Source organism: Centroberyx gerrardi, chromosome 4 (genome assembly GCF_048128805.1).
Source record: "Centroberyx gerrardi isolate f3 chromosome 4, fCenGer3.hap1.cur.20231027, whole genome shotgun sequence".
Lineage (NCBI taxonomy): Eukaryota > Metazoa > Chordata > Actinopteri > Beryciformes > Berycidae > Centroberyx > Centroberyx gerrardi.
In genome coordinates, this window is record NC_136000.1 from 17,981,481 (window position 1) to 18,006,668 (window position 25,188).

General features: G+C 42.0%; 1 protein-coding gene across 1 annotated transcript in view; it reads right to left on the reverse strand.

The window, feature by feature from the left end:
• shank3a (SH3 and multiple ankyrin repeat domains 3a) overlaps positions 1-25,188 on the reverse strand; it is a 150,114-nt gene that overhangs the window by 87,987 nt on the left and 36,939 nt on the right. Inside the window, exon 3 of the mRNA XM_071911495.2 lies at positions 23,860-23,931. Coding sequence (XP_071767596.1) covers positions 23,860-23,931 — 72 coding nt within the window. The remainder of the gene's footprint in view (positions 1-23,859; positions 23,932-25,188) is intronic.

Below are 25,188 nucleotides of genomic sequence, written 5' to 3' on the forward strand. Positions count from 1 at the left end.
CTAATACCCCTCTGTCACTTCAAAGCAGCAGGCACAACATGTAGCACACCTTTAAATTCTTACTCTTACAATGTCCTGGCTCAAATGCACCTTGGATCTCACTCATTACCACTGTCACACTTCATTCCAAATGTCAGTGTGTTGGTCTGGTGTGGTCACACTGACAGCACTGGAGCCTTATAAGGCAAGGCACAAACACCTCGATCCTATCCTGTCTTGCCTAACTCCATACCATGACTAATAGTTCATCTGTTGGTGTCTGCAGCTTCTTATATACTGTCATTACTAGATTCAGGGCTGGGGATGGGGGCACCCTGCTGTGTTGGATCGAGAAAAAACAGACAAGGGGAATAGACAGACGGAGAGAGAGAGAGAGAGAGAGAGAGAGGGGGGGGGGGGGGAGAAAGAGAGAGAGAGAGAGCGAGAGAGAGAGAGAGAGAGAGAAAGAAAGAGAGAAGGGAGAACTGAAGGGTAGTGCAGTACCAGCCAGAAACAGCAGCAATAATCTACTCCTGCCATCTATGGCAATTTACCAACTTGTTTACCAGAGCAAATAGCCTCCTGATTCAGTTTGATGCTCAGCACAAGGTGTCTGTGCCTGCTCTCCATATGATTAGAAATGACTCTTCAACTGCACCGTTTGATTTGTGCTCTCTTCAGGTTTATGTGTGCAGAGCATTTAGTCCATAGAGCAAACTGAGCACTTGCCCCCACACTTTTAATCCTGTGGGGGCAAGAACTGTCTTTTTGCTATGATTTCTGGCCCTAAAAAATACAAATAGAAACTGCTGCTAATATCAACGGTATTAGATTGAGGGGGAAAGGTAGGACAATTTGTGTAGTACAGTGATTTTAAGTTTCATTGTTGTACCTTAATAATAGACCCACATATCATCTTGCCAGCCTCATTTGTTTTTCAAGCAAAAGGTTGGACACAATAGACAGCCTTTATGTCAGTTAACGTCACCACTGTAGCTAGCCAGGCAATGTTAGAGCTAGATTTGTCAGCTGGCTCGTCCCATACTGGCAGGCAGTCTTTTTAGTTGGAGGCACAGTTTAGCCCAAATGAAGCAAAGGCGGTGAGTTCTAGTTATGCAAAAATAATTGTCTGTTGCTTGAAATATATTTTACATACATTTATATAATTTCCTTTTCACTTTGATACTTTGTAAAGTACTCAATAACAAAACAAACAAAAGAACACAAAAACAAATAAATGGATTTTGAAATATCTTTTTCTAGCACAATAAATGTGGTGTTTCCATTATTTTGACGCTTACCTGTATTATATATCTGTTCTATATATTACCAAAGCAATGCCATTGTGGACAGATTTTAAGGGTTCAGTCCAATATTTCATACAATACAGAAGAAAAGACAACACTCAGAGAGAGACAGAGAGGACAGAAGCCACACCAGAGCAGAGAGAGGTTACTAAGGACAGAAAAAGTGGAGATGACAGAAATGACTGCTGAATAGAAAGTATTACAGTAAAACCAACCATATTTAAGCTTGGATTGCAGGGAATTGTCATGAAAAATTACATCTGGAGGACCCAAGACATCCCCCACCACCACCACCACCACCACCACCACCACTTTTAAATAATGTTAGGCGTCCATGGATGTGTGACCTGAATAGTAGCTACCCCTGCTACCAGGAGGTGGAGGATAAAGGTTGTGGATGTTACTGTGGTTTCTTGGTGAAACCCCAGCACCTCAGGAGATTCTCCTCTCCTCCACCTCTCAAGGGGATCATCTGCCACTACCTGATAAAAGCCAGGGGACGAGGCCAGAAATTACACAGAAGACACAGCTCTCCCTGCCTCTCTTGCTCTCTCTCCTGCCTCTCTCTCCTGCCTCTCTCTCTCTCTCCTGCCTCTCTCTCTCTCTCTCTCTCTCTCTCTCTCTTGCCTCTCTCTCCTGCCTCTCTCTCTCTCTCCTGCCTCTCTCTCTCTCTCTCTCTCTCACTGTCTATGCTCTGCTATTGTCTCTTGCACTTTCTCCTCCTTTTACTAAGTGCCTTCACCATAGCTTCATAAAAAGGGGTGTACACACTTAATGCACTGCCCAATAGCCCATGTTCATCCATGTGTGATCCATACAGCATGTATGTATGTGTGTGAGACACTTTCACTGCCCTATATTTACACTCATTACCACATGGCTACATAGCCCCGGGTCCCTTACAGCTGGCCTACAGTATGCAGTGCCATGGATGAGTAGTAATTACAACGCTCCACAACATGATGCTTATTCGGAAGGATCATATACTGGCCTAATGCGAGCTGGCCCGTAAAATACACACATGCTCTTAAGCGTCACAACTGTTTAGGCATCAAACACAGTGAGGCGGTGCACTGGGTCATGAGGATGCACTGGGGACCATCGCACAACATCGTGCTGCTGCCTGAACAGTTGGGAGAGAAACAGCATAAGCCTCAAGTGGACGTGTCTCTGATGCTTTGCCCAGTCACTACAGCACACTGCTGTCAGGCTAAACATATTGTAGATTGCTGCATAGTGGAGACAGGCATATGGTTATGGTCAAAGATGGCAACTCCCATACTCCCATCACAGCATAATGCACCTATACATGTGGCACAAAAGCATATGCTTAAAGTCCATGAGAGGAAATAATAATAATAAACTTTATTTATATAGCACCTTCCTTAACAAGGTTACAAGGTGCTTTACAATAAAGTGAGAAGAAAAGATTAAAACAAAAACAGTAAAACACTGAACACAGATAATAAAGGAATAAAACAATAAAAAAAAAAAAAAAAAAAAAAAAAAGGTAAGAGCAAGCAGTACAAGTCCTTCAAAGTAAGGAACTAAAACATACACCGAACTAGAAAAACCCTACAGAACATAAAAATGTTAAAAGACATTTTGTTTAAAATACAAAATGAATAAATTTTGTTTAAAATAGGAGATTTACTGTGTGGGGAAAGGAAGTCCTCTCATACAGAGTAATTCCTTAGTGACATGGTCAATGGCAGTATTTGTTTAAGCACAGTTAAGACTGTAGAAAATATCTATTTGTTTTATTGATTGTATTGTGGCAAAAGACAGCTGACTCAGATGCCACTGCTTGTTGGTGGCAACTTATCAGGTGTAGCCTGTCAGCGTGAAGCCGTCATATCTTTGTGGTGAAGCCTATTCAGATGCCAGGGGACTTATCTATTCAGCCGGCCTGACAGTGATGTGGAGAACGGCCCTGACTCTGACTGACAGGCTGATAAATTGGACCCAATGACAATGTCACCGAGACTCACTGCTAAAGATGGAACAAAACGGCTGAAACTGTTCTGTTTCATCTGATTAAATTAATTACTGGTAAGTAGAGCTGAACAATTAATAAAAAAAAAAACGAAATTGCAATATGAACTCTGCAATTTTCAAATCGCAGAGGCTGCAATTAATTGCTTAAGAGAGAAGGGCGTCCAAACTGGATTTCTAAACAAGGAGCTCCAGGTAATCTTTGGTCCATGAATCAAATACAATATGTGTGAAAACCTTTCATCATACTCAAACCTGCACAATGACATCTATTTTCTTAACAAAATCACTTTTCTTTAAACAATTTTAAAGTTATAAAAAATTTAGAGCAAGAAAAACTTTTGATGATATGAATCACAGTTTATATTGCAATTGCAATATTCTGTCAAATAATCTTACATCACAGGACTATGAATTGTAATTATACAATATAATGCACCAAATTACATCAATATGATTGCACTACTTCATCTAAGATGGCAGAGAATGAGGTAGCGTCCATAAATACAGGCCTCCCAAAAACATAAGCCAACTGTGCTCCTGCAAGACAGCCAAAGATAGGAAGTTCCTACTACATATTGCGGCATCAACAATCACTCAAACATTAAAACAGACAACTGCTTCTTCATGTGTCTAGTCACGTCAGCACAATACGAACACCCTCATCTGGCACAGAGCGTTCCCGGTTCTCTGTCTTTGTTGACAGTGGCTTATATAAGGGCTGGAGCAGGAGCAGGAGCGGGCAGGCCTTGACCCCCGTGTCCCAGATGCTTTGTACAGAAGCCCTCCTGCTGCAGGGGCATTGCATTTTAATTAGACACACAGACTGGAAGAGACCCAGCTAGGTGCGTGCAGCATCAGCCTACACGCTCTTACCCCATCCACACAACAGCTTTAACAGCAGAGAAAAAGTTGTTCAGTAATACACTACTTAACACCAGCATTTGTCCTACTAGGCTGATTTGTGCTCACCTATACTACACAACATAGGTCTACTCACCTCAAGTGTTTGAATAGAACACACACACTTTATCAGGCACTGCATTTTGTGCAGGTAATAGACTGTTACCATACCATATTTTCTCAGTGCTCTCTTGAAAATAATGTCAGTGAGTTTGATAAAAGCCTATTGTCAAGAATAAAGCAAAATGGTTCAACTGACATTAAATGCAAACATCTGGGGCTTGTGCCAGAGGGGGGAAAAAGACTGTTTTGATGAGGGATAAGGAGTGTTGGTTGAGACAGGATTTTATCTTCGATCAGGAGGCATATTCGGTGACAGGCAACACTTAAAAATCTAGGCTTCGCTAAGGGAAGTGGAGCTAAGTTGAGTCATAGGTGGTTAAAAATAATAGACATAAGCTTTGGTAAGGGTAGGGGAAGGTATGCCGGATGATAGATGAGTAAGAATTTGCCAAACTGTGTAGGCATAGACTTCCACAGCGAAGGAGATGAGGCAAGCTTAGGTTTTAAAAGATGAGGGTGGTGATGAACCCTGGGTGAACTACAGTTGTACAGTAAGTTAGGCAATGATGTGGAATAAATGACCGCTGTTGATCATCTTTCATAAATACGCACTTGTACCTGACTATGTAGACTCAAGGCACTAACTGAAAATAATGGGAAGCATGCAGACTGCTCGCTCTGGCTCCCTAGCCGAGGGAGATGAAAGGGAAAGGCATCATGTAGGCATACTGAGATGTACTTCAAGTCTTGGGTAAAACCACAAAGCAAATGGGGAGAGAGGAGAGGCTTGGCATGCTGTCTAACTGGGCATGGTGGAGCTGTCACTGGTCTACTGCATCCTCCATTTCATACAAGGTTCACTATCAAAATGGCGGGCTCTCTTTATAAAACTCTTCTCATCAGGAAAAAAAAAATGGGTTACCAAGTTTTATTTGTCAGTTTATTTCTATAATTCATGGATTTATTGCAGAGTTTGAAGGTCTGGAAGCATGTTCCCATTAAAAATGCACTAGAATGACAGAGGCATGGCAGAAACACATAGGAAGATGGGGTCACGTGGGGAAAAGGAATGGGAGAGAGGAGTAAGAAGACGTGATGGGGAAAGAGAAAGAGTGGTGAGGATAAGAAAATAGAATACAGTACGCCTTTTAGTATTCTATTTACAATTACTGTTTCATAGCCTGTCATGTAGCATGGTTTTCCCTAAAAACCTAAGCTATAAAAAGGCAAGCTTTCACAGAGTGATTCCTCACTACTAAAATAGAGTCGTTGTGTAATATTATGTGTCATATTATGTGTAATATGCTCATTTACTGCAAAAAGAGTCCGAAATTAACACCAAGTGTCTTCCACCAACTGTCTTTGGTCGATAAATCAATACGGATCACCCGCCACTCTGACAGAAAACTTTATGAGACGATACCATTTGAATTTCTCTATTATATACAGAATTGGTCTTTGCCTGTTCTCAGACTTTGTCCCTGCTGACACTCTTTCTGACCGTGACCCAATCAAAACAATGACTCTGAATCAAACAGGGACCTGATTGGCTGTCTGTTACTGTGGCTTGATACAAAGCAGTAGCATCTAAACTTTTGCAAACTGCCTGGATGGTTAACTAGCCTAATGTTTGTTCAGGACTAATATTAAAATGTGAAGCACACTAACTTCAACAGAGATTGTGTGTGTGTGTGTGTGTGTGTGTGTGTGTGTGTGTGTGTGTGTGTGTGTGTGTGTGTGTGTGTGTGTGTGTGTGTGTTGTTGGTGGGTACGCTTCAAAAGGCTTTTGTAATTTGAATTCTGCACTTCATGAACTTCATCCATTGTATAAGTGAGTAAGCAAGTTTCAAATTATACACACACTACCTGATTCTATACACAAAATAAAACAAATGAAAAAGGTAGGATGACATATTTGTATGAAAAATGCATATTAATTACTTTAAAGAATACTTTTGGCAGGTAAATTTGGCAGGACACTTACTGCAAGCCGCTTTGGATGGAGTCGCTGCATGTATATCCAATGCCATCGGTGCACCGTGAGCACCATGCTGTGTTACTGTTAGAAGGGGCTCGTGTTTTGCACTGCGGGCTTGCAGGCTCCATACAAAGCATGAGAGCCGAGTGCAGTCATTAGCCCCTGGACTCTGTGCTGCCCTCAACACCTCAATACCCCGACTGGGCACTAGACTGATTACATAAGCACATTAAGTACCAGAGGTGGGGACTCGAGTCACATGACTTGGACTCGAGTCACAATTTTAATTGCTTGAGACTTTACTTGATGCATGAAGAGAATACTTTAGACTTGACTTGAGTCTTGACAAAAGATCTTGTGTTTGTGTAAATGACTTAGACTTAAAGTTATGAGATTTGTTCCACCAGACGACTGAATTTAAATTCTGTTTTCTGAATTTGTATGGAATGATTGATTTTATTGAAGTTGAAACTGATTATAGAAATCAAACTCATGATGCACTTACCAAGTTTTTATCCTATTAAAGCCATATTGCATTGAAAAGTTCTAGATATTTTCTTTTCTTTCAGATATTAAATTGATACTGGACTCTTGATTTGTTTTGACTTGACTTGGTAATCGACATTTAGACTTGGGACTTGACTTAAGACTTGTGCCTCAAGACTTGAGCCTGACTTGGGACTCGAGCGTGACTTGGTCAAACCTCTGCTAAGTACTACTGGTCAGGTAATGAATACAATGTGCAGGACCTTGGGCACATATTTTACATATCATCACCACAGCACAAAAAAAAAAAAAAAAACACAAAATTGTTTATAATCACCATACACAAAGTTTGACTGATGCTAGCTGGATTTCCCAAAAAGGAAACACAAGACGTTAGATTTCTGCGTTTTACTATTTCAACTGATTTGTCTTGGTGCTTCAATGATCACTCATGCCTAGCAATGCCGATACAAGCCTATTTAGCAGTCAACTTTGTTCAGCAATGACCTTAATGCCAAAGCCTATGTCAGGGATACTACTGCCTAATTTATTAACTTCCATCATCCTTATTCCAAAGAGGATCAGTTGTCTAAGTTGAGATCTAAACCACCAGTTAGTACATTTGCAGTATTAAAACAACATACATATTTCCAGAATGCCATATGTGGCATGGGAAAAAAAAAATGTGGTTTCCACATCCACTGTGTTGAAATGCATTGGACTGAACGGCACAGGCAGAAACTCAAGTGTACGTTAAGCAACATTACAACATTAATTCTTGTGCCGGTGGATTTAGTAAAGCCGCCCAATAAAAGAGTATATTAATTAACCTTCTGGGTTTAATGTGGGTGTTTAAAACTCCCCTGAGAGACACAGAGCTGCTACTGTACTTACAGCTTCACGCCTGTTAGAGAGCAGCATGGATTAGTGTGTGTGTGTGTCTATAAGTACTTCTGCCTCTATTTGTGTGTGTGGACCTCAGCCAACAGTATGTTTGTCTGGGAGAGAGAGAGTGAGAGAGAGAGAGAGGGAGAGAGAGAGAGAGAGAGAGAGAGAGAGAGAGAGAGAGAGAGAGAGAAACCTACAGTAATCTCCAATATCCATACCTAACAGGCTTAAAGTGTAATGCTCTCAGCTACAAAAAAGACCAGTGTATGACAGAGTATGGACTTGATCCTAAGGAATAGGATTTTCTGTGTGTTCCAATCTTCTGTGTGTTGGAATCTTCAACCTTTACTGTATAGCAGTAGAGTAAATCTGGGAATAATTTGATATGGGTTTAAGCTTAGGAGGACACTGGAACAGCACATCAATGGAAAAGGACTGGAGGCTTGAATATATGTGAACGAAATCTACTGGCCTACTTCACACACATACACAAGCATGCATGCACACACACACACACACACAGAAAATAACACACTGATTCATAATTTAGCATGCTGAACACACACACACACACACACATTTTTGAGTGTAGTTAAACAAATCTCCCCACACTCGCGGAGAGTGATGGGCGCCGTTACCATGGCAACAGCCTCTAAAGCATCGTTCGCCTTAAATGTTTCCGCGTAATGTGCGATTGCATTCTGCGCTTCTCTGCCCAAGATTCATAAAGAAGCCCAATCTCTCACATGAGACACAATCATTATCATCATAATCATAACACCCTCTCTAAATAACTAGCTTTCCTTCTGTATCCATCAGGGTCTGTTTTAGAGAATGAGTATTTTGGAGAATCTTTTTACTAAGGTAAGTTTATCCAGAGGTTTCCTGAGTTTTTTTTCTTTCATAAAGGTTATACAGAGAGAGCAGGAAACGGACAGAGGGAAAGAAAGAGAGACAGAGAAAGAGAAACAGAGATACTAAAGGCTCACTGTATTCTACCCTAAAACCTTCCTTTACCTGGACACATGCCATCTGCTGACATAGCATTCACCACACATCCCTTATGATTATGGTTATTATATTATGTGGCCGTTCCTTCTTTTTACCATATAAAATGACACAAATGTCTTGCAAGAGTGGCGACTCTTCACTGAACCTGTCTAATGTTGCTTGTGGTTAACACCTTGACACCGATGCAAGGCAGCACAAATTGAGACAGACAAATGGATCTAATAAAGTGGCTCTAAAGGCTGAACATGTGGAAGCAGTTTACATTATGCTTATCCACAAAGAGTTCAAAGAGACTCCCTGGTGACTCAAAATCTGTGCCATTCATTTACCAAGCATTAATAATTCAGTAGTAGCAGTCAAATGAATTAGGCATGCATCACATGCTTAAATGGATGCCTAAACTGTACCTACTGTAAAATGATGCTTTAATAATCCAAACTCTACATGCACGGCTCACTTTGTGCGAATCCAGGTGAAGATTTTGTATACACCAAAGAGCTACCAAAAAAAAAGTTGAATGGGAGTTCCAGAAATTTCAATGCTGGTGAACTCAAAGCGCTGCACTGCAAGCATCCCTTCTCTCTGTGCATCTACCTTACAAAAACTGTGTCAGTAGGCTACACGGCCCCACAGTTAGACTGCGACAGTAGTCTGTATTTACTTTTGATCCCACATGAGTCATCACAATAGTAGTAGTGTGTGGTGTCTAACCTCTGAGGTCCGGCTCCTGGTAGCTCTCTCTGAACGTAGCAGCATGACGCCTCCTGAGTAATCCTGTTCAGAAGCGACTGGAATATAATGCCGTAATTCAGTATAGTATCCGGTATTCCTCTTCAAGAACTACAGCTCAAACAGGCAGTGAAGTGCGAGGTAGCTAAGATTAAGAAAAGAAGGCCGGACCGAAGCACGGCAAAGCCACTGCCCTCTTCCCCACTCACCGACACGCTCACACACAAGCAGAGCACAGGCTTATTGTATGTGGACCCCCAAACAGATTCTGCAGTACACTCAACCAATTCCACCCACCCTCCGGCCACACTGGCAGCACAGCTTTGTCCAGCATTGTCTCTGCCATCAGCACAATTAAGCTCCGGCATACCTGCCAAGCCATTAATGCAAACAAACACAGGCACAAACAGGCACACCCACACATGAGCATGCACATGGGTGCGCAAACAAACGCGCGCACACACACACACACACACACACACAAACACACACCCACACACACACACGCACACACACACACATACAGAGGAAAGATTCATATTAATGATAGACCAGTCATGTGAGCAAATGTGTGTTTCCAAGTCAATGGGCAGAATTTGTGACTGTTTATCAATTTATTCACATGAAATAGGATAATAGAACTCCACTGCTATGTGTGTGTGTGTGTGCGTGTGTGTGTGTGTGTGTGTGTGTGTGTGTGTGTGCTGTGTTTGTAAGCAGGGTGGGCAGCAGAGAGAATGAGTGGAATGAATGCTGTCATCAGAATCAGAGAGTCCAGAGAAAGAAAGAGCTGAATCAGGCCCAGTCATGTGCTTTCAGACAGAGAGACACACACACACAAACTGACACCAGGACACCAGGACACAGGCAGGCAGGCAGACAGACAGACAGAGCCAGGAGATGAAACAGAACCAAACAGACCAAAGGTGAACTGGAGCTGAGCCTAGCAAAACTCATTAGGTGCAGAAATTTCAATAAGTGAAACAGCAGAAAATGCAGCAAAAAGCGGGCCCCTCTACATCTCAAATAAGCCTGCATCCAAACTCTTGTGAGAGAGAAAGAGAGAGAGAGAGAGAGAGAGAAAGAGAGAGAGAGAGAGAGAGAGAGAGAGAGAGAACAGAGGAGGGCAGCCAGTGAGAGAAGGGGCATGTGGGTAGTATAGTTATTCAGCCAGATGATTATTAGAGCTCTATTGTCCTTTTCGCCTCGGGCAACCCATTCTACAGTGATCTATTCATACGGCCTGACCTAGCAATATAAAGATCAAGGTCTATGTTGTATGCTGGTGGGATGTCATTGTACTGTATGGAGTAATTGATAGCTAGGACTGTACGATGTGTCATTTTTTTACTGTGATATTAACTTGTGCAATGTACACATTGCAACGGGCTGCGTTTTGAAGATTGCGGCTCTCCATGCCATCCAATCTCTGCCGCAAATGGATCCTCACCCATCAGACGGGGCCTAACATGTGCATGATGCAGACTAGGAAGAAGAGAATGAGGGCCAAAGACAGAGGCGACAGACGCATGAAAACTTGAAAACAAACAAAATGAGTGATGCTGATGCCAAACAAACTGAAAAAAAATATTTATGTGGATGAAAACCGGAACCGGTTTGGTGCTGAAAAGAAGTAGTACTTCAGTTGTGCGGCAATATTTCAGATACAGAAAAGCAAATTCTCAAACACTGGTGTGCAAAATGTGTCAAGCAGTGGCAACATGTCAACTACAACCACAAAGAGTTATATGAAGAATGTACAGCAAAGAAGTCTGAAACTGGCAACGTCAGCACACCTCAAACTCTGCTGCCAGCACTCAAACAGCCATCTATTGCCCAGAGTTTTGCCAGCTTGACATCCTATGACAAGTCTTCCAGGCTCCATAATGAAATAACTGAGGCCATCACACACTATTGAGCAAAGGATTATGGTACCAAAGTGTTGGCAAACAGGGCTTTGCGAACCCCCCTCAATATGCTTGTTGTTGTTGTCAACAATAAATGTGTCATCCACAATGATTGATGCAGGCACCCCTTGGGCCAATCAGTAACAAGATGCATCATCCATCTGAGTTTCATCAAAGTCGGGCCAGTGGTGTAGCAGTTATGGCCTTTCAAAGTTTTAAATTTTGACCTTTAATTACAGTCCTCATCAGGCCAATTAGTGTAACTTTTTACATGCCAGAACACAGTGCCAAAATGCATCACCCCGCCAATTTTTGTCCAAAAGGGACTAGTGGTGTCTGAGATATCATGTTTAAGATAGAAATTTTGACCTTTAATTATAGTGGCCAAATTAGTCAAATCTTTTTTTTTTTTTTAAAGCTGGAACACCGCTTTTCACTATGCACCATCTCTCCAAGTTTCATCAAAAGCAGACCAGCGGTGCCTGAGATGACACCTGAGATTTCATGTTTGACAGACGGACGGACAGGCAGACGGATAGAAGCCCAATCAGTTCAGGAGGACGGGGATTCAGTTCTAGACACAGTGGAGTGTTTGATGCTGTTGCATGTTTTCAGCTGTTAGACTCTGCTGAACTCTGCGCTGACTGCTGCCAAGAGCCAGACTGCAGCTCTGTCCATTCCAATCCTACGTCTTCTTCTTTTGACTATTTCAACCCATGTGCCATCCACACATAGCCTATACGCCCCCTGGAGGTGACACTGAAATGGAATTTCAGCTTGCACAACACATTTGGTGAAAGCATTGAACTTTCTTAAATATTGAGTTCAATATTGAGTTCAATCTTTCGTAATGGTATTACAAAGTATTATGAAATTTGGGATAATTAAGCTGAACTGCAGCTGGAGTAATGGAAATCATATCATAATAGGAAGTGTTGGTTATTCATCAGGCCAAAAATGATACAACAGAGAGTTTTCCTGGAAAAAGTAGTACTGAGTGCAGAGAGGATTTGTGTGGAACCATTTAGGCTATATTTATATTTAATGTATAATATAATATATATAATTTATTTAGCATATTTAATAATAGTTATATCATATTTTCTTAATTGTCACAGAGAAGGTTATACTCTGGCACATTGCTTTCTTGTTAGGTAATAGCTATTTGCCAGGAAGGATGAATAAGAGGAGTAGCTACAGAATTAATGTTAGCAGTAGCTACAGTAGAGGCCCACATAGAACTTGCTGGGATGTATTATGAAGAGCCTGGGGCAAAAGTTTCTACATGGCCTGGTTTCAGAGCATCATATTGACCTGAGCAGAATCAATTCTCTTTCTACTCCTCTCTCTCTCCCTCTCTCTCTCTCTCTCTCTCTCTCTCACACACACACACACACACACACACACACACACACACCCTAATCCTCTCTCAATTAAAGAAATGAGACAGCTAGAGAAAGGAGCGGGAGGTCAGATAATATTTTGCGGCGACTAGTTACATCACATTAGAATGCATGCTGCTGTTTTCCACTCAGATCGGTCTTAGAACAGGAACTTGCCCACATCATCCAAACAAAGAAATGCAGCAGCATGGACAGCACACAAACACAGCAGCCTGTTCACTGTGGCCCTCAGTATGGAGTGTAAACAGATACATGTAACGTGGAATAAGATTGTCTTGTCATTCTTCAATCCAAGGCCAAAACAACGTAACTGGAGGAGTGTACACACACACACACACACACACACACACACACATACATACACAGACACACACATATGCACACTATGTGGTATTAATGCTCTCAGTTAGCTGTGTTTGTAAGTATAGGAAAAATATCCGTCACTGAGACAGACATCAAGACATTAAACTCAAAATGATGGGCTTCTACATTTCATAGCTTCCATAAAAATCAATAACTGACCTAATGATGGGGGGGTCACATAATGAGACAGTTTGTGTGGAGTGAGAGTGTGTCGAGTGTGTAGTGTTGTGGTGTACAGTAGCTCAGGTCAGGCTACCCTCAGGGAGCCCCACAGACAGCCGACACCTCCTGAGCTCTGGCTGACTGAGACTGACAGCTCCAAGGCTCTCCACCGAGATAAGACTTTGGCTTTTACAGAAAATACTGTATGTGTGAGCTAATCAACTCGAACAAGTTATACCCACTCTCCTCCAGCTACTATGGCTTCTTTCTTTTCAACTCTTTGTAGCTCTGTCTCTCTCTGACACACGCACTCTTGCACTTGACAAGCTCAACATAGTGAGAGCAGTGGCCATCAGATGGCTTCAATAGCAGGTTATGACAGGAATGTGACAGAAGCTGAGCATTAGGATAATAGACAGAAAACACCACAAGGCAAGTACTGTCCAAGGGAGACCAACTGGCAGATCCTAAGAAACACACATATGCACTCAAATGTGCTCACAAACACACACACACACACACACACACACACACACGTGTGCCTGCATGTGCACCCACACACACTTGCATATATGCATGCCTGCCACATGCAGACACACAAACGTGCAGACACAGATACATGTGCTTGCCACGCACAGACACACACACACACACACACACGCTTGTGTCACTCACTCACACAACCAAATGCAAATACATAACACTCACGCATACAACCACACACACTCTGCCACAGCCAGACACAACCATCCACACATCCTCTCACATACCACACACACACACACACACACACATACATACACACACACAAAATCCAAGCCCACAGTCAGACAGAGACTGAACCAGTGCAGAGAGAAACATTAGCATTCTGTCAGGGTTTCAGACAAGACTGCACCAGCCTTTCACACAGCCAACATGCAGCAGAGCATAACAACAGAACGAAAGACGGAGAGAGAGAAAGAGGGAGAAAGGATTGACAGGTAGACAGGTATGGGTGGGAGAGTATTTGGGAATATTTGGAGATAGAAAGTATGAAGACTGAGAGAGACTGAGAGAGACAGGGAAAGGCAGAAAGGCATGTTAACACCAGAGAGAATGATACAGACAATTAAATTAAAGAGATGATGAGAGCAAGTGGGGTACCTTACTATTGAGTCTGGCCTTCCTGGCTTCTTTAGCTTTTCTTTCCCTTCTCTCGGCTGCTTGTCTTCTGCCCAGAGCGGATCCCATCTCACACACACACAAACACACACACTCTTACATTCACACACACACACTCCCACAACACACTCGATGCCGTAGGTCAGCTACAGTCCCAACGCCAAAACATCATCCACATGGCCAAAACCAGTCCCCCTCCCTCTCTTCTCCTCTCCACCTCTCTTCTCCTCTCCTCTCAGTGCCTCTCCTCTTCTCTCTCTCTCTCTCTCTTTCTCCCTCGCTTGCTCCCGTCTTGCCAGAGTAGCACATGCACGCTCACATGCTCCCTCACACAAACACACACCTGCGCACGCTTACTGGCACACACACTGGCCCATGCGCATGCACAGACAGACGGAGAGATGGAGAGGGGTGATTTTGCAGGATGCTGGCGAGAACAGAGGGAGGGAGGGGAGAGAGAGAGCTAGAGGGAGAGGGAGGGAAAATAGAGGGAGGAGAGAAAGCGGGAGACAGGGGAGGGAAAAGAGAAAAGAGAAAATGAGAGAGGGAGGGTGGGTGTGGCGTGGTGTGGGAACAGGGGAAGACAGGGGTATCCAAAGCGTCTGGAAAGGGGGAAAAGCGATAAAAGATAGGGAAGAGTGGAAGTCGTCAGATGGTCATAGTAATGCAATGCTGTAGGGAGCTGGAACTCTGTTATTACAGCAACGTGCCAAGCCAAGTGTTACATGGCAATGCTGGGTTTATGACTATGATGTTGACGCTCTCTCAAAAACAGACACACATACAAGCCTCGAACAAATAATGCATATGATACACACATCTGCACACACACAAACACACCCATATCCACACAAACACACACACCACAAACTAGCAATGAGCATAAACAATTTCAGCTGAGCTCCCCCTCTATTTCTGGGGGGAAAAAAATTTGCTTGCTCCATGCACGTGTGTGTGTGTGTGTGTGTGTGTGTGTTCTTGTTTCTACCCAGATATGTCTCTCCTTTGTTCAAAGCACTACATTTCCCCTCCTTGTAGGGGATTATCCATTAGGGGAGCTTTCTGTGTGAGGGATTCCCCATTGGAAATATCCTCTCATCCTGTGCCATGCAGCTGTGTGTGTGAGTGTGTGTGTGTGTGTGTGTGTGTGTGTGTGTGTGTTATGCAGAAATCCCACCTCATATTTCATACAGGCTGCAGTTGCAGTAACACTGCACTGATAGGAGGGCTCGGGCAGCGTACAAATGCTCTGTGGGTTCTGGCATCTCAGAACAATAACACACCTACAATGAACCACATTCTCAGTGTGTTTTTTCATTGTAAATGGAAAATAATGCAAGAATTCTCATTCATAAATATAATAAGCTGCTAACGGCAATGCAAAGCCTCAGAGTAGGAGGAATAGCATTACTCTGCAATGGGTTTTATGGGGGAGTCATTTGTGATTTATGGTTTCCCACAGATGTACACTAACACAATTTAGCATAATGTGTGTGGTTTAGCATGTGCTCCATACTGGATGAGCATATGATCAGCACTTGTTATCCAGTCAAGAGCTGCCAACAAGACAATGTCTTCCCTACCACTGAGTTGAAGATATTGAACAGTGGTTTCAGGAATCTCAGCAAGTATAGCAGCCGAACACTGCGAGCCAGTAATTGTTGCTGGCACCCAGCATGCACAGCAGCATTAGAGCAAAGTTGTGGTACTGTGGTCCAATCCAAAGGGCTGCCTCATTTTATCTGTTGGTATTATGAGCCGCGTGTATGCTGATGATGGATGCAGTGTGAGATAGTTGTTAGCACATAGTAATGAAACGGCTGGGATCTGGCAGTGTGCTCCATGACGTCAGTGACCACATTACCAACTAGTGCGTTACTAAGTGCTTGCTACTATCTGCCTCTGTGGCTCGACTCTACCCACCCCCTTTCTCTCTTTACATCTATCTATCTCTATAACCAGGCTGCCTGGGGGTTTAACGCATAATTGTGAGTATACTGTATGTGTGAGTGTGTGTGTGTGTGTGTGTGCATGATCATGCGAGCGTGCATGCTTCTATGTAAGACAGGGAGGGGTATTGTGCGCATGTGGAGCAAGGGCATAAAACAGACAATTGCAAGTTAAAGGCTCTAAGCAAACATGTCATAAAATGTCAGAAATGTGTCTTTCCACATATCTGCATATATCAATGCATATCTGTTGACTGACGCACAGCACGGATGTTGAAGACAGAGAGCCAACTAGCATCTGACCAGGGTATGACCAAGGATCATAAGATACCACTCAAAAATCATAAGATGGGCAGCACCGCTCTTATTCCTCTCACAGACGCAGTAGTGTGTGCTGTGGCCTAGATTACGTTACTGAATCTTGTATAGTAATTCCAATTAGGCCTTTCTCAACTTTGCATGGTTGGTAACCTGGATAATTAGGCTAGTTGAGAGGAGTCTATGGTTTAACCAATATGTCTATCTGACTTAGTATGAGCTATTCTGTATCTGCAGTAGTCTAACAAGTCTATGTCTCATCCAAAATGCTGCAGGCAGGCTTTAAAGTATAGAACTAGGAGACATGTTCCCACACCCATATTTTAGCCTGCCTGCACTTACAGCAGCTTTTTATAATGTTATTGTGAATCTCCTTCCACACATAAGACCAGCAGTGGACAGTGTTAGAGCGAGTGAGTGAGCTGGAACTTAGCCCAGTGATGCTGTCTGTCTAAATCAGTGATGATCAATTGGCTGCCTGTAGCTGCATGCATCTGACCTGCCAGCAAGGTTTTTCTAACTGGCCAAGTTTCCCTCACATCAAATATCATTTCAGTTTAAATCAACAGAATGTGCACTGTTCTACTTTTATTTGTACAAAGGGTGTATAATTTAAAATTGTTCAATATTTTGACAACAGTCAAAGCATCAGAATAACCCTCTGCTGGGGAGGACACATTGTTGTTATGCTGGGAGTCTCTGTGGCACTGTGCCAATGAAATGCTGTTTCCACCAACTGTAAAAACATATTGTGAAACTAAACAGCGCACTCAATTAATCAAAAAGAGTGTTGAAGAAAAGCCTAGACCTCTGGTGACCTAGCTGTAGCTGCAGTAAGAGCAGCAGCACCTGGTGTATTCAACTTTGGTCTAAAAACACTAATTCATGGAGTTCATAGATCTATCATCTTTTCTTATTATGAATATTTGTGGATGTTTTTGCTACCAAACAACCTGACAAGACCACAGAGGGGACAGCAGGCAGGGCTAGATGCCTCCTCCAAAATGGTTATCATGTGGCATACAGCTTGTTAAGCCTTGTCACAACTCCACAACCTACTCTTGCAGCTTGTTCCTGCCATTATGCAGACTTTCTGCAGAGAAGGAATACAGTAGAACCAGACATGAGTTGAGCCTATGTGCTTGTGAATGTTTGTGTGTGTGTGTGTTTGTGTCTGATATACTTTTCATGAGGTCCAGCCTGTACATCTGGTGGTCAGAAAATGTTTTACCAGTGGCCACATCTAAGATAAGCTCTGATTCAAACAGTCAGTGAGTCAGTTTGAGTCAGTTGCATGAAGAACTAAGTAACTACTAATGAGACAATGGATTGGTCAATTACCATCAGTCTCCCTGACTGAGAGCTCTTTGTCCCGCTGCAAGAAAGACACCCATTCTACAGCCCTATCCATCACACGTCAACCTCCTACACTCAGAAACACGCTCACATGCCCACACACACACTCTTGCTTGTCTAAATGTATGGGATGTAGATTTTCCATCCAGTCACCCTATGTGGCTATTGGGGAGAAAACATAGTGAAGAAGATGGGGGGTAGAGAGAAAAAAGAATGGCAGAGTCCTGTCAATTTTAACCTCAATTTAAGCCTTAGCCCTAGGCTAATGAGCTCCATGCCTGCAAACTAGGCTAATGTTTGACCTCGGCCAGGCAGCGCAGAGCTTGCTGCCGGATGAATAGTGAACATCATGACAGGCAAGGCTGCAGTAGCCAACTACAACAGGATCCCTTTCTATCACGAGAAATCATGACGCAAAAGTAAATGTGCCACTTGAAGAAAGAGAGACAGACCCCAATGTTCCATTACTCTGTAAACACTTGCTAAAAACTAATCTTAGCTTGCTCTCAAATGTGATCATTTGTTGAGCAGAATTTGTACTAATTTACTTCAAATTTATGTCTGCCTTTTACAAACATGACAGAGACCTTGTTATTGTTAAAGAAGCCTTAAACACTAATGATAGAATAATTAGCATACTACTACTACTACTGTAACACTACTGCTACTACTAATACTGTTACTAATAATCATTCATATACCACTTACCTAAAGTCTGGGCTTACAAAGTATTTTACAAAAAGGCATAAAAGCAACAACTGTGAAATATACAAAAACAAAATATAATAATAGAATGCCACAGATGTATCCAATAATGACGAGTGTTTCTAATTGTGTTCAGAAATATGCAGATGACATACTGAATTCTGTCAGCAGCAGAGGAAAAAGGGCTGCTCAGTCCAGGACACCACACCACAACCTTTTGAGCTAATCTTCATTTTAATGATAGGGAACTTATCTAATGATGCATCACTCTTCTAACGATGAGATGATAGTAGGTAAAGTTTATTGTCTGACACTATACACTGATCTGCAGCTGGCAATCTATCCGTGAAGCCAGTGTTGTGTGCTTTTATGCCACTTGGACAGAATATTCTGGAGCCTTTACAACCGATTTACCACTCTCATTCTCTCCAAAAATACAGCTGTCCTGGATCACACACTGCTGAAGAAAAAATGCAGCTTATGCAACCTGGAGGCTTTTGCAGCCCATTCACACCTTCTCATAGGTTGCTATTCAGTGAGACAGCGTTAGTGGCTGTGAGATTCACACATTTTTATTTGAGAATATAACCAGCTCCACTTCTGTTGGGCTGCATGGGGCTAGGCCAATCACAATAAAATCTCTCTTTATAAGTAATTTATTGTGTGAAACTACTACCCTGAGCACAATAAGGCAGAAACTGACCTTGATTGAGTATGTTGGCCAACATTCATACTATGTCATGCCAATGCAGCAGAGTAGCAGACAGCAGCACCTCATACCAGACTGAGTACACAGGAGAGACCGTCTGAGAGGGTGACTCATCCTTCTCATCTCTCTCTCGCTCTCTCTCATTCACTCTATCTCGCTCTCTGTCTGGCTCTCTCTATATAAAAGAAGAATAGAAGAAAAGAAACTTCTATTGTCCGGGAATGTAAATTTGCTTTGTGCAGACCAGTATAGACACATTTCAATGCACACAGGCCACACATTAACTCAACAATATCACATGGAGAAATATAAAAATAGAAAAAATAGAAAATGACTAATTACTAAATGACTAAATATCAAAAAATATCAAGAGGCCTAAGATTGTCCAGCACTAGAGACCAGTCTTTCCAGTCTTTCAGTCAGGTTGTTTAATGAGAATATTACATTTGGATGAATGGGGAAATGCAATACTTGTGGAATACTATCAACAGCTAAAAAGTGCCAATTGAAACAATATTAAAAACTGTCCCCGAAAAATCGACAATTCAATGCATCTATCAAAAGAACCAATATTGACCAAGCTGATCATAGTCCAATCATCTGAGTAAATTTATTTAATTCCCTCCACATCTACTGTATGTATGTAAAAGTATTTGCTGTAAATACTTACGACCACACTTCCACTTATGGCAGAAAGCAGCTGAGTCATGGGGAATTACTTTGGAGCGCAAAAGGAGTCAAACAGCTAATTGTACTGTTTGCAATGCAACTGTTTGGAGGTGTGGTAGCAGCAGAGCTGATTACAATACTACTGGCAATTTAATTGGGCACTTGGAGAAACACCATTTGAAGGAGTACAAGTTCTCACAGACAGTAGGCTAGCTCACAAGAAGTTTGCACCGAGGCAGCAAACATTATTGCATTTATTGCACAGGATGAGCAGAGCAGCCCCTCTTGGTGGTGGAAATGTGGGCTTTGGTCGTTTAATGGACACTGCCCTCCCACTACTGTACAACAAGGTATGTGAACACATTTTGGACTGTTTGAAAGACGTGACTGCAATTAGTTTCATTACAGTCATTTGGAGTTCAGACGTCTGCCCCATGTCATTGCTGAGTCTGACCGCGCACTGGATTGATTCCAGCTTTACTTAAAATAAACACTTCATTTTAACAATGAAAATGTCTAGCTAAAAAAAAAAAAAAAAAACCTTGGTGGACCATTGGTCGACTATAGGCTTTGCGTGATGAATCTTGGTCGACCAGGAAAATCTTATTCGGGGACACCACTATATATATATAATAGATATACAGTATATATGCATGTTTTGGGGGTTTTTTTTTTTAAACAAGTCACCTAGAAGCACAGGAAAGGGTCTAAACTAGATCCTTGTCAGATCCCACAAACAATGTTTGCAGAAGATGAAGATAGAAAGTTCTGTGAAAGAGTGGGAACCATTTAAGTGCTATACTGGTGACACCACAGTAGATACCACACTCACTGAAACACTGTGAACGATTCACATTCATTTTTCTGGACGAAACCCACATATCTTGAAAAGGTACATTTTACAGGAGTGAAGAAGAACCATTTTCTCATTGACGTCCATGTGTTTTTAAAATTGTAAAATGGACTTTAAACGGCCCCAAGGGTGATAAAACTGACTCAACACATAAATGACCACCAAAATTGCAGTTCCATGGTTTATACCCAACAGCAACTCTCCTCTCTTCTAGCAGAAACATACATACAAATACGCACACAAACACAGACACAGAAAGACGAGCACACACACACACACACACACACACACAGTCACAGCTGACGGCACAGTACTGACATTGTTCAACCTCTGCAGTGTAAATCTCCTGCCCTCTGATGGGGCTCCAAGCAAATGCATCCAGTTCCCCCTGCTGTCTGCTCCACTCCCTTACACACATACACATACATAGCAATAATAAGCACCCATGTCAGCTGGTATACAGAGGCATGTTTGAGGTGTTTATATCTTGACCTGAGAGAATATTTGATTCTGATTGGCCAGAGGGTGTTCATTAATTTCATTTAACAGAATGTTGTCATCTAAAATCCTGGGCCGGCTCTTAAATACCTACAGGTGAGGTGCGCTTGAGCAAGGCAATTAAAGCTACAGCAATTTTTTCCATGACAACACATTGCCATATTTTCAATCTAAGTACTGTGTTGGGGCTCAACAAGAGAAAATCCACCAGTCAGCGCTGCATAAGACCCCCTAGTTTGTCCCATTCCAGCTCCTGTGGCCAGACACCACCAGTGGCAGAAGGTCTCCTCGGCACACAGAGAAGAGATGCATTTTACATATGAGGTAAACAAGGAGGAAAATTACACTGCAATCTGTGGACTATTTTGGATTGTAGGTACAGTGTAGAATGGCACTAGCAGCTCCACAGAATTGGCTTAACTGCCTCCGCCTGCAGTTGTCCAGGAATAGAATTAGATCTGGAAAGTCTCCAAGCAAGAAAGGAGAGTCATAAGCGGCGCAATAAAATAAGAATAAATATCAGCGCTGCCTTTACTCACAGGAAAGACCTCGTGGAATGGCAAGGCGACTGAACTCATGCAGCGGCAAAGATGGCTTCTTTTTCAATGGACAGGTGAAAAAAAAATGTTTTCTTTATTAACCAGAGGGATGGATACATTTTATGAATACTGATTGTTTTAGTGATTGAGTGTTTGACTTCATCATTGTCTTTGTTATTTTTTGTGTGTTTTACATGTTGAAGTGCCTCTCTAAGAAAAGCAATATAGCTATTTCAGAGGGGTTTTATTAGAAACACAGAAAACATCACACAGAAATGTATATTGTACAAACAGAAAATAAATTATAATAGAAATACCAAGCATATACAAATAATGTGATCCTGAGAATTAGCTTGAGTAGTCTTCCCTCTCAACAGGTATAAGACTTGAGGTAGTAAGGTGCGGTGTAAAGGCCCCAACCTCTACATCTCCTGACAGCTGTGGCCTCATCACTGGAGCCCTAAGTCATTTAGACACACAGCATAGTGACAATTACAATGTAAATTGTATGTCAGTGGTCAGTTTCAAATATTATATTATATTATTATTATATATTATATTTTTTATTGTATCAACTGAACAGATAGCTGCCTTTATCCCTGAAATAAATAATTGTGGCCTATAAAACAGATGTGTTACAGCCGTATAAGGCTGTAACACATCTGTTTTATAGGCTACAATTATTTATTTCGTTTTCCAGTATGTTATAGCCTTTTGCTGCCATTTTGCTCCAAACTATTTTGCAGTTATCTTTCAAACGTGGATCATTAGCAACTGGGGTGATGTTTCAACAGTCTTGCAGAGACATTTCGCTTCATGGCTTCATGTTTCTGCAGATTGGTAAAGTCACTGTAAAGCGACGGGGATAGATCATAGACTGTAGATTGTAAAAGAGATGGACGTAGTGAGTGTGACGTCAGACGTTAGAGGAATTGCCGCCTGCCGCCACTTCCTTATTGGCTTCAAAATTCACCTGTGGTTTTGGCCGCTTGGGATAGATTCATGGGAAGTGGATGCATAAATACTGAACAGTTACCACTCACAGCCTCACACACTGCAAAAATGAAAAAGTTACAAAGTGTAGGTTTAATGATCATCCACTGGAACTGCTCAGTGGCCAAAAGTACAAGACTGCAGCAGTACTGGGCAGCTCTCCTGTGTGAATGTATGCAACGGTGTGAAGCGAAGCAGGGTGTTGCTGAAAAAGGACATGGTCAGTAAATCTTCCCCGGATACACAAGTGAGCGCACACTGTATTTCCTTCATGCAGGGCTCTTAGGACTCTGCATGGCAACTATAATTCCTACCATAATTCTACCACAATTCTCCCTAAGCAATGCACATTGTGAAAAGCGTTACGTATGAGCAAACCAACAAACACACAGAGCCCAGTTCTTACTGAGGTGCTCCCACCGAGCATCTAATAAAGGTTAAAAAAATAAAAATAACCAGAACCCCCTAATGCAACTATTTTGTCACCATGCCAAATTAATGGCTTGACAAAATTTGAGGGTTCCATTTCAGTCACTCGCTGGCATAATCAGTGGTTTGAAATAACCAAAACCACGACCCTCTCACTCATGCATCAAGACTTTTACATCTGCTGGCTGCTGGTGACGTTGTGTTGTCACTACTAACTTTATATTTTACTTTCACATTTTGCATTTTAAGTATTTAGCTAACTTCTAGAAAGACTCAGACTGAGTGAGGTTCAGTGTGTTCCTCAAGGACACTTTGAAAAGACAGGACAGTTGCGGGGATCAAGCCTAAGACCTTTCGGTCATGGCACAGTCACTCTAACCACTAGGCCACCTGTTACCCCAGACTGAGCCAGCAAACCAGTTTTATGTATATGTGACTCAGTTTGCCCACAAAGAATTAGCTCATCAGATGTCAGGCTAAAGGAGCTCATAGTTGTTTGGTCTTACCTTGGTGTGGAGTTTAGACAGCTGCTTGTCATCCAGGTAAGTCTGAGTGTAGACACGTCTCTTATAGCGGAACTGAAACACAGCAAAACAAAACAGAGGCAAGCTAAGCAGTTTGGTTTTTACCTTTTCATTTTGTTTATCTCTTGACCGCTTAGTAAAAGGACTAAAGAATGGATACTGGTGTTAATTATCCAAGTCATTCCAAAGGAATTTGTCATGCAGTGCAAGGGGCCCAGCAGCTCATCAGATCAAAGTATGTCAATTTATTTTTAGTTTAATATTGCCTTGTCCTGATGTGTGTGTGTGTGTGTGTGTGTGTGTGTGTGTGTGTGTGTGTGTGTGTGAGAGAGAGAGAGAGAGAGAGAGAGAGAGAGAGACAAAGAAACAGACAGACAGGCAGACAGAAACAGAGGGAGATTTGACTCGTATTTAATAACCATGGAATGACATTAGCGAAGCAAGCGTCTCCCTATATGCGGCTGTCATCTCTTTCCAGTGCTCCTGCCTGTCATCTTTTCCACATATTACTTCGTGCCTGAAAACCAAGCAACATTGCAAGTTGAGTGTGGAATACAATTTGCAAAACAACAAAAAAAAGGTTAACAATTTCAACTGAATAAATGAGCAGAAGGAACATAGCATACAGGTTTGACAAATTAAAAAAACAAGTGGCTCCACTAATGAGAGAGAAAAAGAGGCAGAGAGGCTCAAGAGATTTTTTTTTTCTTTTCACTGAATAGATTTTTGAAATATTACTGGAAATATTAATTTTAAAACTCAAATAGTTAATAAAAGTTACTTAAAGAACCAAGGTGGTTGATATCTGACGGACTAAACCCAACCAAATAATTATAGACCTACACAACAGCTCTGGATTTCAAACATCAGAGATTCCTTTAGCACTATCAAGATCATTTCAAATATATCTGGCAAAACTTTGCCCTAAAAACTCTACATTGACAGCATTTACATTCAAATCAAATTAAGCGATTAACAGAATCCTGGTGAGGGAAAAGTCTAGTCAAACTGTTGCCCATATGACTTAGATATGTGAACAGACATGTGAAAAAGAGCTATTGCTTGCCCCAGTCAGTATTGTCTCTAAGCTGTCAGCAGTAAACCGTTACAGTATGTCATTAACATCACTCCAATCGTCCACAATGCTCCTTGATAGATCTGTGTTTTGCAGGGGAAGAAAATGAATGATTTTCTATTCATTATCTATATGAGTATTTTCTCCCCTGTTCCATTTTCAGGATCTTTGGATCCTGGTTACACCTGGATGTAAGTTTTGTTAAATCCTCACGCCAGCCTGAATGGATTTGGGCT